Source organism: Rhinopithecus roxellana, chromosome 20 (assembly GCF_007565055.1).
Source record: "Rhinopithecus roxellana isolate Shanxi Qingling chromosome 20, ASM756505v1, whole genome shotgun sequence".
NCBI classification, from domain to species: domain Eukaryota; kingdom Metazoa; phylum Chordata; class Mammalia; order Primates; family Cercopithecidae; genus Rhinopithecus; species Rhinopithecus roxellana.
Genome location: NC_044568.1, coordinates 74,770,315 through 74,785,314, shown reverse-complemented (window position 1 = coordinate 74,785,314; position 15,000 = coordinate 74,770,315). Strand labels below are relative to the sequence as shown.

Below are 15,000 nucleotides of genomic sequence, written 5' to 3'. Positions count from 1 at the left end.
CCTCTTGTACTTTCCTTGGCTTGACTTTTTTCTTTTTCTTTTGAGTCCAAGAGTTTCTGTGCATTCAACTGTTCATGCACTACACCTCCAAATATAGTAAACATACAAACGTTGCCCCTCTCATTTTTTTGAAGCTAGCCAGGATTGAGTTCTGTTCCTTCAGCCAAAGGGATCTTAACAAAAACACACATTCAGGAATCATCTTTGGTTTCTTGAGATTCAAAATGGTGGAGATCCTCAACCCACACGATCTTACGGGTCTCATGAACCTTATGGGTCTTCAGTAAACCCACAGGAAGCCCAACAGTTATCAATCAGTAAACCCACAGGAAGCCCAACAGTTATCAATCAGAGTTAAGAGATAAGTTGACATCAAGTTGTCTCTGATGTCAGGGCAGATCTAAACACAAAGGCTTCAATGAAGCAATGCCCCTGGGCCACATCGGAGACACACACCATGATGTGTCAGCAACAAGATGTCTATAGAGTAAAGCAGGATGGCAGAGGAGCATTCTACCCAGGAAGGCAGTGGCTTGGTAACATCTGTGCTTGGGAGTTTAGAACCAATGCTAACATGGGAGGAAGGTGGGAAACCAGAAAGCAGAGACATCATCAAACGCGTGTCTTGTCTATTCCCAGGGAGGAACTGTACAAAATGCTCCTTAATGAAGCTCTGACTTGCTAGAACCAAATACCAAAGAAAATACACATGCAGACAGCGTCTCTAACCCAAACCCCACAACTGTTTGGACAGATAAGAATCCCATATGCTCTGCACTATCCTCAGTAATGAAAGGCTTTTTATCCATCCCCAGACGGCTCCATCACCAGCAGCAAATGGAGGCTCTGGTCCCTTACAATGTAGACAGGGACAGGACTCGGCGGCTGATGACTGGCGTTCTGTATGATGGGTGAACACATCCAACATCTGCTGGGCGCCCACACAAATCTTAGGCCCTCTGGCAAGCCGTGCCAAGTCCCTCTGCTAAGTCACAGTGGGAACTGTCTGCCAAAACACCAGGTGTGAAACAAAACCCAGCTCATTAGAATCCTTAAGCCCCCACCCGAATTCATGGAAAATGCTACAGGCAAATATAGGGCTGCCCAAACAGCCTTATTAATATGGTCATCGGACGGTCCATGTCAATTTCACATGTTCTGTCAAAACCTCCCCGAGAGGAGGCACCTCCGTGTTTACACTGCTCGCCAGAACAAATGCAGAGCTGGAGAGGGAGAAATAACACACCACCACAGTAACAATAGAAGACATCGCTTGCAAGCTGTCTGCGGCCCCGGGAGTAACTGACACGTTTGAAAGAGAATGTGTGTTGGTAACGTTGCTTGATTTGTGTTTAAACGGAAAACAGAAAGTGTATTTCCAGGTTTCAACACTGATAACCAAAAAAAAAAAAAAAAAAAAGTTCTTGCAAATACAGCCACAAGACCCAGTCCCAGCAGTGCCCTTCCTCGGGCTTTGTCACCATACAACCCCTGGGCTTGATCTTCTCCACGCGGAGCCAGGCTTCCAAGGGGAACAAGGCCTCCTGACAGCCTGCTGCGAGATAGTGGGGGAAAAACGGATCAGAAATGACAGCGGCACAGTATCACGTTAGCCTTCTGCTCAGAGTAGCTTGTGCGGGCAAGAGACATGGCCATTCCCCCATAGAGGATGGGGAGACAACAGACACCAAAGCTTTGCAGAATTGTGTGATCTGTGGGAGGAGAGGCTCTGGAGCCAGGTGCCTGGCTGGTTTGCCCTTCCCTAGCCCTAAGAACGAGGGCAAATTGTACCACTTTGCTGAGCCTCAGTTTCCTTTTAAAATAAGCCTGGCCAGGATGTTTCAAAGTGTTAGAAATTGTTTAGGAAAAAAATCCCCAATGGACTAACTTGTCGTAGTATCAATGGTAGGACCATTAATTATCATTTATATCATATATAATCATTACTATGTAACTATTATTATGCAGTATTACATAACGATATATGTCATATAATCATTATATATAATTATCCTGTAACTATATGGCATTTTGCAATTATGTATTATATATTTATAACTATGGATTACATAAAATATATATTATTATATATATTATTGAAATATATGTTGCATTATATCTTATGTATAATGCATAATATAATAAAAAATAATGTAACAATTATTATTTCTATCAGTTTTGTTAAGCCCTGACAATATTGGATTTACTATTATAAGTACTTAGGGAGTATGAATTCATTTGATCCTCAGAAATGACTCTGATATTATCCCTGTCCTACAGATGAGTACAGCAAAGCTTGAATTTAGACACTTTTAATATGGGCCATTTTATCAAAGAGAAAACTGCAGTTCAGAGTGGCTTAGGAATTAAAAAAAAAAAAAAAAAAGGCAAAGCTGAGATTCTAACCCAGGGAGCCTGGCTCAAGGGCTCACACTCTTAGCCAATAGACGGTATTGGCTCCCCTGTACAGAAAACACTCAAGATTTCTACTATTATATAATTGCATTGTGTTGGTTATGGTGGTATTGCAGTATGCTTGGAAATAAACTTGCAAATACGTTTATTGAGGACTTTCTATGTGCCAGGTGCTATGTTATGGACTTTACATGATTTGCTTCCTTTCACAACCAACCAAAGAGGGTGACTACTGCCCAGAAGGGAAAAATTGTGCCAAGGTCACACAGGTAGCAAACGGCATCCAAGGTCACAGAGGTGGAGTCCTCAATGGTTGCAGCAGATGAACCAGGCAGTCTGCTCCAGGGCCTACACCCTACACCATACCACCTCCTGTCTGCCTGTTTTTCACTCCCTAAGATATATTACTTCAATTAAATACGACAGGTGAAACCCCTCACACACAGCCTGATATATAGTAAATGCCTAAAAACAGCAGCTGCTGTTGTTATTATAACAAAATCTGAAAAGCCCCAGTTGGCATTTTCTTCCAAGAAAATGACGGAAGTATGAATTTATGCTGCTGTCTGCTCAGAGGGCACCTCCTCTAGCCCTTTTAAACCTCAACAAAGCCCTTGTACTGTTCATCAATACCAGCTCCCAAATCCTGCTGCTGGTCAGACTCTCATCCCTCTGATCCCGCCCCCCGTCACTCTGATGCAGACGTTCTGGAGCCCCATGCTCCACTCTTGCTTGGACGGTGATCCATAGCGGCTTTGGGGGAATGCCTGGATGCAGCCAGACCTCGAAGCCACTGAGAGCTACAATTTCCCCCCAAAGGCTTCCCATAAGCTGCCCAGTGTCGGCTGGCACTCACACATCCTCCCTGCCACCGGGCACTGACAGATGGGAGCTATTCTTATTATTTAACATTTATTAAGCGCCCACAGTGTGCCAGGAGCTGCATGGAACAGGGGTGTGGGTGGTCCTAAAGAGTCTGTCCCCAGAAGGCTACGGCCACATGGAAGGGAGGGGACAGGCCTCTCTTCCCCCTACAAAGTCCACCCTCCCCCTCCTGCAACCCAGCTCCAGTTCCAGTCCCAGTATGTTCTGGACAAAGATTTGGGCAAGGATTCAACATGATTGAAACCGATGAACTCTCCTTCATGTGTGTCTTATAATTAAATTCTGACTCTACTGAGAATGGCATGGCCCCCCAGTGCAACCTCTGAGGACAGAGACTGGGACTTAGTCATTCCAACTATGCAGGCTATTGGCTTAGGGAGTGGGGAGAGGATGGTGGCTTTTATACCACCCATGTGGAAAGAGGATGGTGGTTTCACACCACCCAGAGCCACCGGCCAAGATGTCAAACTCCATGGTGGCATCTCTCCCTCTCCTTCACCACCTCCCCAGTTATATCTCTACACTGTCCACCCAGGCCAAACACATATGTCCTTGGTCACCAGGAATCTCCACCAAGCGTGGGAGCAGAGAAATGTAAGCATTCTCCTTTGTCAACCTAGAGCATCTCGATTTATCAAAATGAACATTCAATAACTCCAGAAATCATGAACAAACCAAGACAGCACTCATGGCAATCAGTTGTGGGGTTGGTACAATGAGCTGATTGTCAAATCGATGGCTCCCTTCTGCAGTGGATGTGACCATCCCCGCGGACAGACTGAAACCACGGGCGCTCAGAGAGCTGAAGCCCCGCATCACACAGGAGCCAGGATGCCAACTCAGATGGGTCTGAGTGGGAAGCCCAGCCCTAGGCATTATGCCTTACTGCCTTAATGACACCATGACTACACTGCAAAGGCCTTGTGAGTAGAGTGCACTTGGTATTACTCTGATTTTACAGATGAGGAAGTGGAGATTCAGAGAGGTCAAGCAACTTACCCAGAGTCACACAGAGAAAGTAATGGCCAGACTCAGGTTTCCTTGTTGCAAACCCTGTTCTTTTCAAACTGAACTGTGCTGCCTCAGGAAATAAGAAGAAATAGCTCTTCAGAGAGCAGTTCCTGAGAACACCGTGGAATGCACAAGTGAACCCCCTCCTCACTGCAGTTCTCCCCTCCTCTAGGTGTCAATGCAGATTAAAGAACAGAAAAGAAGGAGTGGCCAAGCGCCACCTTCTCCCACAGCAGTGGGTGTGTTGAACTCCATTACTTTACTCAAAGTTGGAGGCAAGGTGGAAAGGGAGCTGGGGGCAGGAGCTCCTGCTGTCATCTTCCCACCTCAAAAAGAAAGAGAGAAACAAACAAAAACCATTGTTCTCTGAAATGTACCAGGAACTCTGTCATTTGGAGAATCTCTCTGTAGGAAGCCATCTTCTTTGGACTGTGCCTAAAACCTGTCTGGAGTGTCAAACCACGGACAGCAATAAAGACGTCATATTGAGTCGGTCAGTGGGGTGGAGACTCAAGAGTTCTACCTTCAAACAGTTGTGCTTAACCTCTGACTCTACTGTGAACGGCATGGCCCCCTGCGCAACCTCTGAGGACAGAGACTGGGACTTGATCATCCCAATACCTCCAGAGCTTACAAGAGAACAGTCAGGAAACTTATGATCGATAAATCATTATCTTAATAAATGAATGAGTTTCATGGAGACTTTGCCTCCTAGTTTTATAAGGCTGAAGAGCTCAATCTAGATAGTGGCCATTGCTGAGTCTAATGGTCTCAGTTGCCCAGAGGAAAAGACCTTCAGAGTATTGAGTTCAATGTTTCTGGGCATCTCTTAGGGCTCAGCAGTGAATCAAGTGAACATGCTGGCTCCTTGCAAGCTGGTGGGATGTGTGTGTGAGAGGTCTATCTTTAGACAGGGGAAAAACATAAATAGGGGTGAGTATCTCCATCATAAATCACCCAGGAAAAGCACTTACCCAAAACAACCTTTAAAAGACAGGGAGGGGACTCTGCTCCACCATCAAAAGCTCAGATTGCCGAACACCAAGGCAGCAGCAGAGAGTGTGAAATCCGTAGGTCTTCCAACCCTCCCTGCCCTGTGCCAACGTAGTATAAAAAGCATAGTTGCTGATATAGCATGCCTTTAAAATGATCAAAATGACAGATGGCTGCTGTAGCAAGACACCCTTTTTATAGGACTGATATTAATCAGAAGAGATTGACAGTGTCCCCTTAATCTCTTAATTTTAAAAAGTACATTTGCATAAAACAGAACGGGACAAGACACTAGCATCTCCAAGTGCTTCGGAGCGATGGGAGGTGTACCTCATGCCAAAGTTAATAACTGGAAGGCTCTGTTTGCTCTTTTTAATGTATTTATTTATGCATCACTGATGTAAAGAGACGTAGTATGGCTGCATGGATCATGAATCCGAGAAACACCATCTTGCGCTGATTATTGTGTTGCTCGATGTCTTGGGTGGACTGTCTTGACTTCTCTAGGTTGTGACTTACTAGTCTGTAAAAAGAGTGGGAATATCCCAAATACACATGAGTGGAAGACATGACCGCAATTAGTGCAAGTGAGGAGACACCAGGTAAAACAGCCATCCCTGCCTTTGGCAGATCTCATCATGAATGGAGAAGCCAAGTGAAGTGGAAGGCAATAAAACTACCTAGGAAATATGATCAAGGGCAACAAGTGATCAAGATAATTAAAAGCAGAAACCCACCACTTGCTCCCCAGGGGATGGTGTGTGCAACGTTTGGGGGAGAAAGCACAAGTTTGAATGTCGTGACAGCCTTAACTATAATTGTTGTTGATAACAAGAACCCAGATTTTGCTTATCCACCAACACATTTTGGTAACAGGTCCCTGATCTGGCCTCCACTGACAGTCTATGCAGCTTACTTGGGGCTGACCCTGCCCTCTGGCTCTGAAGTGGGCAACAAGAGCTGAGATGATTGGTTTGAAGATGGGCATGGACTACAAGATCAGCCAATGAGACTGCAATCTGGAATTCTTGCTGGAATTGTTGGGAAGAGAAATTCTAAAAGGAGATGAGATGTAAGCTTGGAGTTGCCAAGAACCATCTTTTCCACCACTTGGACATGGAGTGCTTATGAATGAAGCTCAAGTAGAGATAACCACTGTGGAAAGGTGGAGAGCAACAGCCCTTGAGTTGTCAGAGTCCCTGAATTCAATAGTGCTTGAAGCTGGAGCTAGATGCTCTTTTTCCCCCTCTAACCAATAGGACTTAGAATTTTCTTTGTTGCAGACAAAAGAATCCCTAACAAACACCCTCTGGCCGGGCGCAGTGGCTCACACCTATAATCCCAGCACTTTGGGAGAATGAGGTGGGCAGATCACCTGAGGTCAGGAGTTCAAGACCAGCCTGGCCAACATGGTGAAACCACGTCTCTACTAAGAATACAAAAATAAGCTGGGTATGGTGGCGCACGTCCGTGGTCCCAGCTACTTAGGAGGCTGAGGCAGGAGAATCACTTGAACTTGGGAGGTGGAGGTGTAGTGAGCTGAGATCACGCCACTGCACTCCAGCCTGGGCTACAGAGCAAGATTCCATCACAAAATAGTAATAATTCCTCCCTCCTTCTCTCTCCTTCTCCCTCCAGAATAATATAGAATAAACATACTTTGTATGTGAGTTTCTCCCATGTGTTAGAATATGAACTTCCTGTTGGAAGAGATCTAGCATGTTTTCTATTCTGCCACATCACCTAGTCCTAGTTCACAGTCTGGCACACAGTAGGTGCTCAATAGATAATTGCTGAATAAAGACGTGACGAATCACAGTGAAAACTCACAGTGACTTTGCAAGCTAGGCCTTCCTGCTTTCATTTTGCTGCCGAGAAAACTGAGGCTTGGTGAGGTTAATTGACAAGCCTAAGGCCACAGGCTTAGTAAATGCCAGAGCCAATATATCAACCTGGACCTGTTTGACTCCAAATTCTCTTTGCCACCTCCCTGACTCTTTAATTTAGTCCGCTGTTGACATGGCCTCTTTGGCAGTACAGAAAAGTCCACTTAGTGACTAAGATGGAGCAGCCTCAGAGTAAATGACGCCACCAGCATTTCTATCAGGTGTGCATGCTGATGTCTTTCCCAATCAACAGACATTCTAAACATGGAAATAACATTGCAGGGCAGCAATATCAAGACCTGAAATGCCAGCCACAGAGCCAAACAAGCTGTTGTTTTTCAAGTTCACCCAGAAACTTATTCAAATTACTTGTAAGTTCTCCATAGGTTTCTTTATCTTTCTATAAGGATGGTTACTCTCTGTCCATTGTTAAGGCCGATGCTTCTGTGATTTGCATTGTTACTACATATATGTACGTAGATGTCTCATAAAGTACATGTGCTGGTTTCTGCTTCGAAATACAGTGTGTGTGGCTGAGACCAGGAGTTTGAGATCAGGTTGGCCAACATAATGAGACCTCATCTCTACAAAGGAATTTTTTTTAATAAAACAGCTGGGCGTAGTGGTACAGGTCTGTAGTTCCAGCTACTCAGGAGGCTGAGGATTACTTGAGCCCAGGAGTTTGAGGCTACAGTGAGCTATGACTGCACCACTGAATTCCAGCCTTAGTGATAGAGTGAGACCCTGTCGCTAAAAGAATAAAAATAAAAATATGGAGTGTAGGGTTTGCTTAAACCATTGTTATCCACATCAGAGAGGCATACATTGGCATTTTTCTGCCAGTGTCTAGCTACAGAAAGTTTAGGCTGGAAACCACTCAGCCTTCTGAGAGTTTACCATCTCAGAGAGAAAAGATGGCATAGAAATGGTAAATGATAATGCCATTCTCGGGTGGGGTCGGGGAGAGCATTAGGGAAAACAGTTAATGCACACTGGGCTTAATACATAGGTGATGGGTTAATAAGTGCAGCAAACCACCATGGCACTCCTTTACCTATGTAACAAACCTGCACACCCTGCACATGTACCCTGGAACTTACAAAAATAAAATAACACTTTTTTGAAAAAAAAAAAAAAAAAAAAAAGAAATGGTAAATGATGCACAAACCCAGAAAATTAAACATTCACCAGCCCTAAGATGGGCATGGTGGCTCATGCCTGTAATCCCAGCACTCTAGGAGGCCGAGGCGGGCAGATCACGAGGTCAACAGTTCGAGACCAGCCTGACCAACATGGTGAAACCCTGTCTGTACTAAAAATATAACAATTAGCCGGGTGTGGTGGTGCGTGCCTGTAATTCCAGCTACTCAGGAGGCTGAGGCAGGGGATTCGCTTGAACCTGGGAGGTGGAGGTTGCAGTGAGCTGAGATCGCGTCCCTGCACTCCAGCCTGACAGAGACTCTGTCTCAAAACAATCAAATGAACAAACAAAAAATCCTTCACTTGCCTGAGTAATGGATGGTATAAATGAAGCCCATTCCTTTATGGGCTTACAGAGACACCATACTTAGGAGTTCCAATCCTGAGATTCCTCCCAGCTCCTTTTGACCTATGTTTTTTCACTCTTGAGACCTATGTTTAAACACCATCACATCCCACAGTGCCAGTGAATTGGAAAAGATGCCAAGACTCTATCTCAGTATCACAGGCCAACTCCATGAATTCACCCAAGTTCTCTGCTCTACTAAACAAGTCTTCTTCTTCTTCTTTCTTCTTCTTTCTTCTTCTTTCTTCTTCTTCTTCTTCTTCTTCTTCTTCTCTTCTTCTTCTTCTTCTTCTTCTTCTTCTTCTTCTTCTTCTTCTTCTTCTTCTTCTTCTTCTTCTTCTTCTTCTTCTTCTTCTTCTTCTTCTTCTTCTTCTTCTTCTTCTTCTTCTTCTTCTTCTTCTTCTTCTTCTTTCTTCTTCTTCTTCTTCTTCTTCTTCTTCTTCTTCTTCTTCTTCTTCTTCTTCTTCTTCTTCTTCTTCTTCCTCTTCCTCTTCTTCTTCTTCTTATTATTATTATTATTTTGTCCTGTGAATGCCTACTAATGCTTCACAGACCAACTCAAACAGCACTTCGCTCCCTTTGAAACCACCCTCTTCCAGACTCTAAGAGGCACTGGGTTACTTCCTTTCCTGTGTTTTCATATGTGACCCTGACTGAATGCCTCAACCTAGAGGGTAGGTTGCTGGATAAAAGACCCTGGTTCAACAAATCTGGTCCAAATCCCCGCTATACCACTGGCATTCTTTGTGACCTTGGGCTATTTACCTTTCTCTAAGTGTAGGTTTTAGATTTTCCATAGGTAAAGGGGAATTATAAGGCATGACGGTAATTTCTTACCTAAGACCCTTTAGAGTCACCAGCATTTTGAAAATCAGATTTCTGGGGCTTTTGCAGAAAGGTATTTCAGTGGAAACACTGATTATGTAAAGCCCTCAGCGGGGTCTAGGACAACACCCTGAAATCAAACACATAAATATTCCCACAGCAAAATACATGAATATTTACATTAGCTGGGATAAAGAAAGTCTATAAATAGCTACACATCATTTCAGGTCAAGTTTCTGTTCCTAAAAGAGCTTTGGTGCCAAACTTCCAAAAGAAATTGCTTTTCAGAGCTTTTTGGAATTTAGAATTACAGATAAAGGAAGGTGGACAAATACTGCTCGATTGCATCAAATTTACTATAAAAATAAACTGAGACACTAAATCTAAGTGTTTAGCACAGAGTCTGGCACACAACAATATTGTGTTCAATAATCATTACCTATCATTTCCTCCTGCTGACTTTATTATAGTCTTATAGTTGGGGTTTATCTACTAGTTCTTCCACTAGATTGTGAACCCACAGTTCAGTGGCTATGACTGCCACTTTTGTTATAGGCTGAGTAGGCAGTAAATGGAAAACTGAATGAACAAATGCATGATGAGGTGAATATGGCTCTGTTTACACCATCAACCCTCCAGGAAAATAATCTGCTGACTCATCATCTGTCAGACCTGGATGAGATGGGAATGATTTGCCCAATAGTGAAAGTGACTTGGCCATGTGTGGTCCAAGGGCATATCTATGAGGTAGATATCTAGATTGAGGTGTGAGGGTCTGTACTTGCAGCCCAGAGCCAAGGTCACATTAGACCCAAACACTAACCAAATAGCCTAACCAGTTACAAAGCTGTTGTTCTGATTATGTCATTTGGCGACCATCCATGGCTTGGGTAAGACCTCTCAGTAGCTTCTGGACTCAAGGCTGACTTGGGCGAGTGATTGAGGCTCCTGTGTTACTAGGTCAGACAACTCACTGATCATTCAAGGTATCACTAGAAATTAGAAATAAGTAGTGTTGAGTAGTACACTGGTTCTTCTTATCCGCAGATATCAACATAGGGATGTCTATCAAGCGGAAAGCAGTCAATATTTGTACAATGCACTTGGAAATGCTACTCTTATCCTTTCCTCTCTGCTTTTTCTATACATGAAACAGTCCAGACGGGTTCAGCTGAATTCTCCATAGTCATTCTGTCATTCTCTACATGGCTAGAGGGAAAAACTCTCTATTTGGCTATACACAACAAGTTGAGGCATAAAATAACGGGTTCAGGAGATCCAATAAGGTAAAGATTCTGATTTTCCTACAGGAGGAAGGGTAGGGTGGATGATAACTAGCAAACCTACTGCTTGGAACAAAAGATCCTGTATGAGTAACTTCCCTAAAACTATCAGTAAATACCTCCACTCACTGCCTTTGCAGGATTAGGTCGACACCCTCTTAGAGGATGGCACAGCAAATGACTGGTAAATCACTTGTTTTTTTTTCTTCTTTATCTGAGTTGACTCAAAAGGGCAATGCTGGTCTGAATTTTCAAAATGGCACTTGAAAGTATTATGAAAAGGGAGCACTTCTGTCACAAAATCATTGGCTCTTGAGGTTGGAAAGACCTTGAAAAGTAATCTCCAACTCTAATACAACAGTCCTTTGAAGTGGACACTATGGGCTCTGTTTCAACATCTCCAGGCACAGAGAAATTACTCCCAGTGATAGAGTACACATGCTTTATTTTGGCTCATTTTAACATCTTGCCAGTGACACATTAAGGTGGTGGTAGAACCTTAATTCCCTAGAGGAAATACCTTGCCTCCTGAGTGAGGAAGAAACCCATAAGGTCAAGAAACTGGTGAGCAAGTGGCATCCACGGCAATGCAGGAGAGCTGGCAACAGAAACATCGGCTCAGAGCTGAGCATGTGTGAGAGATACAGTTTTTTCTCCCTTTGCACTGCCCTTTCTCCCCTTGCAAATATTACTGCACTGGGGTGATTTTAGTTTCTTGATGCCAAAGGCTAAATAACACGGGCTGTCTCAGCAAACCCTAAGTAAAGCTAGTTTCTCTCTGTGCGTTAGCTTTCCAGTGCATTCCACAGCAGTGAGAAAGGAAGGAGATAACGCATATCACAGCAGCTGGTCTAGAGGCTCTTCACTAAACTGCTCTCCTAACTTATGGGTAACTAGTTACCAGAGGTGTCACTTGGAAAAACAAAGTATGATCAGGCTAAAATTTGCAAGTAAAATCACTTGTTCTCTCCAAAAATAACTGGCTGTGTTTCTCAAATGCTCTGCAAAGGAGGAAGAAATAGGGCCTCCCCAATTTCTCAGCTGGCCCTTGCATCTTCTCATCTATCACTGGGGTAATATGTCCAGAGTGGCATTTCGTAATGACAGCAACATTCCAGCAAATCGATAGTTATTTAATTCCCAACAAGCTCTCGAGTCCATTAAACCTGATTACATTCACCCATTTCAGTGGGTGCCGTTATTTTTCCTACACCGGCACTTAATCTATAACAGGAACTTATGAGAACTTTCAAAAGCAATTTCAGCATCAATCAGCATAGAGTGAAGGCCAGGATTTGCTTGTAATTATTTATCAAATGAGGCGGCAGAGGGTCTGACAAAACTCCAACAGCCGACCTTCACCCCATGTTTCCAGTAGCAGCAAGAGGCCTGTTACTTTCTAAGCTGCCACTGAGCCCTACTTCAGAAATGACAACCTTATCACATCGGCCTGTGTATACCAGGAAAGATGCAACAAGTTCCATGCTGCAGAGGACCATTCTCCAGGTGATCCATCTGTTTCTAACATGTAATACAAAGCAAAGCTTTCAAACGGAGGAACGGCCATAAATCCAGAAAGAGAATATGCTGTTGTTACTTGGAATCACCCCCAAATGACTCTAATCACCCAGGTTCGTACAGTTAACAAAAGGTAACAGCAAAGTTCAGAAAATATAGGGGGAAAAGTGACCAGGATCCTTCCCAGAAATTGTAATTAATAAACTAGGGTATCAGAATTTTTAACTACAAGCGGCTGGAGGAGACAGAGGGAGGCACAAGAGTAAAGGTGAAAGGGCATACCTAAATATATTTTGTTTTCCTTTTCTGTACAGCATATTTTGCAAAGGGATGATTATACTCAAAAAACTAATTATAACAACAAAAAGCCACCTTGGGTTTCTATGATCTGTGGGTTCTATCGCTAGTAGATGTTAGCTTTCGGCAGAGAACTTCAGACATATACCCAGAAGCCAATGCCTGCTTGCAAAGAAAACTTTATGATGCGGGGGGAGGGTCCCAAATTTCTTATTGGCAGATTAATCCTCTCTGCACAGAATTAAAAGCCTTCAAAGTAAAACCAGCACACATTTCAACCCTCCACTTTCTTGCCATCATTAAGATGTAAACATCTGGCAAGGGATTCCTAGAATAATCTCTGAGCTTCATAAACTACCCATCAATAGAGTGTTCCTTCTTGCCTCAGTGCCACCACTCAAATTCAGGTGGGGAGAGCCTTCTCTGAAAATAGACACTCCGTGTGGAGGCGTCCTACGAATTAATGCATATTTCATGCTCCTTTCATTTCCTGGGTTAAAACTCTTAACTGAGTCACCTCTTGATAAGTTACTTTGCCTCATGATCTGCTCTGGGAGACTGAGTCCCTCAGAAAGCTGAGAAGGAGAGCAAATCCTTTGCCCCGTGGTCAACCTCCTGAAGCTAAGGCATGAATGTTAAACAGCAGTCAGATCAATACAAGCAAATATAGCTCAACTACACCATTTATTCAGCCATGAGAGATGTCGATAGCTAGATTAGGGTGATCCATCTTTTTGATTTCCTACTGTCTTCTCACTGACTACGCGAGGGCTTTTTCCTGTATTAAGAGTGTTTGCTTTCTCAACCATAAAAATTCCAATTATTACTCTGAGCACTCTGGAGTTAAGTTGCCGGCTGGCAGAGGCCTTGAATTACCTGAATCAGTCCAGGGAGGTAAGGAGCTGCCGGTACAATCATAGGCACGCCATAGGGATGCAGGAGAACTCCTTGAGACGCCAACATGCTTTACGTAGAGTTATTCCCTCTGAAGCTCAACACATCGATGGAGAGTTAGGGGGAAATCTATAGACCCAACTTCTTCCGAACTACAAAGCTGGGAGCCGAATCGCGTCTGTCAGGAGCCAAGCACTCATCAACGCCGCCGGGAGAGGAAAGAAAGAAAATCCGCATCAGCAACTCTTAATGTGAAAGTTTTCTTCCCAGACGACGAAGAGACACAGCAGCTGCAAAGTTGAAGCTACCAAAATGGAAGGCGCTATTTTGGGAACAGCTTGCCTAACATGACTAACCAAATACTCTTCATTAATTTAGTTCTGAGAGAGAGAGAGAGAGAGAGAGAGAGAGAGAGAGAGAGAGAGAGAGAGAGAGAGAGAGAGAGAGAGACCAAGAGACCAAGTGACAGAGGGAACCAGGCTACGAGATATAAGCTCATCCCACTGAATTTGGCCAAAAGGGCAAGGGATGGGGTCTACTGAGATTTTTATGGGAAAAATAAACTGAAAAATGTAAATTGATGTGATTATCGCCTCCCAGTTAAAATTCAAATCCAGTAGGTTAATGTGGGCAACGTTTGGTACTGATAGAAAGAAAAATAAGAAGGCATTCAGTCTAGTTTTCCTCTCTCTCTCTGATTTCAATTTTAAAGAGGCAATTTGTAAATAATACAATAAAACTACCAGCTTATATTTGCACAGTGTGTGCTACGCAGAGAGACGGAGTTAAATTATTTACACATGTTATGTAATTTCATTCTCACAACAAGTCTCTGAAGTCAGTACTACTATCAGTCCCATATAACAAATGGGAAACAGGGCTCGTACTAGTTAAACGGTTTGCTCGTGTTCACATAGCTTGTAGAAGGCAGTGCTAAGCTACAAACACATGCCAGAGCCCAATTCCTAACCACAACACTATTTTCATCGCCGTATCTCAGTCTGTAATAACATTTCCTATGCCTTTTATTTTGTATTTTTAAAGACATTATTTTGAGCTTTCAACTGTGATATATTAATATGCAATACATTAACAAGAGATGTCTCCTTGTTCCAGAGTTTCAAGGCATAGCTAACAAGCACCATAACTATGGATAAAAAATACATTCAAGCACAGATTTGAAATCTTTCTGGTGTTTGAAAATACCCAAGCAGTCATTTGGGATATGTTACATGGTAGCAGATAAATTCCTAGGGGATTACATGAACTGGAATTATGCTGACTTGGGCATCCCATTCACTAGCTGTGTGATCTTGAACAAGTTACTTAGCCTCTCTGAACCCTGTTCACTCATTTGGAAAACTGTGATAATAATAGTCCCTACTTCAAAAGGCTGTGTTATCATTAAATGAAGTCCTAGCACCATATCATGATGTGTGCAGTACCG

General features: G+C 43.4%; 1 protein-coding gene across 9 annotated transcripts in view; it reads right to left on the bottom strand.

Moving 5' to 3' along the window:
• RBFOX1 (RNA binding fox-1 homolog 1) overlaps positions 1-13,873 on the bottom strand; it is a 380,384-nt gene extending 366,511 nt beyond the window's left edge. For 6 of the 9 annotated variants that reach the window (XR_004055484.1, XR_004055485.1, XM_030925450.1 and 3 more), the window contains exon 1: positions 13,536-13,811. Coding sequence is in view for 7 of the 9 variants with exons in the window: in XM_030925450.1 (XP_030781310.1) it covers positions 13,536-13,622 (87 nt within the window). In the remaining 2 variants the exon portion in view is untranslated. Of the gene's footprint in view, positions 1-13,535 lie in introns of all 9 variants that reach the window. The other 3 variants (XM_010353868.2, XM_010353866.2, XM_030925449.1) reach the window with 1 other exon arrangement.
• Positions 13,874-15,000: the final 1,127 nt, after the last annotated feature.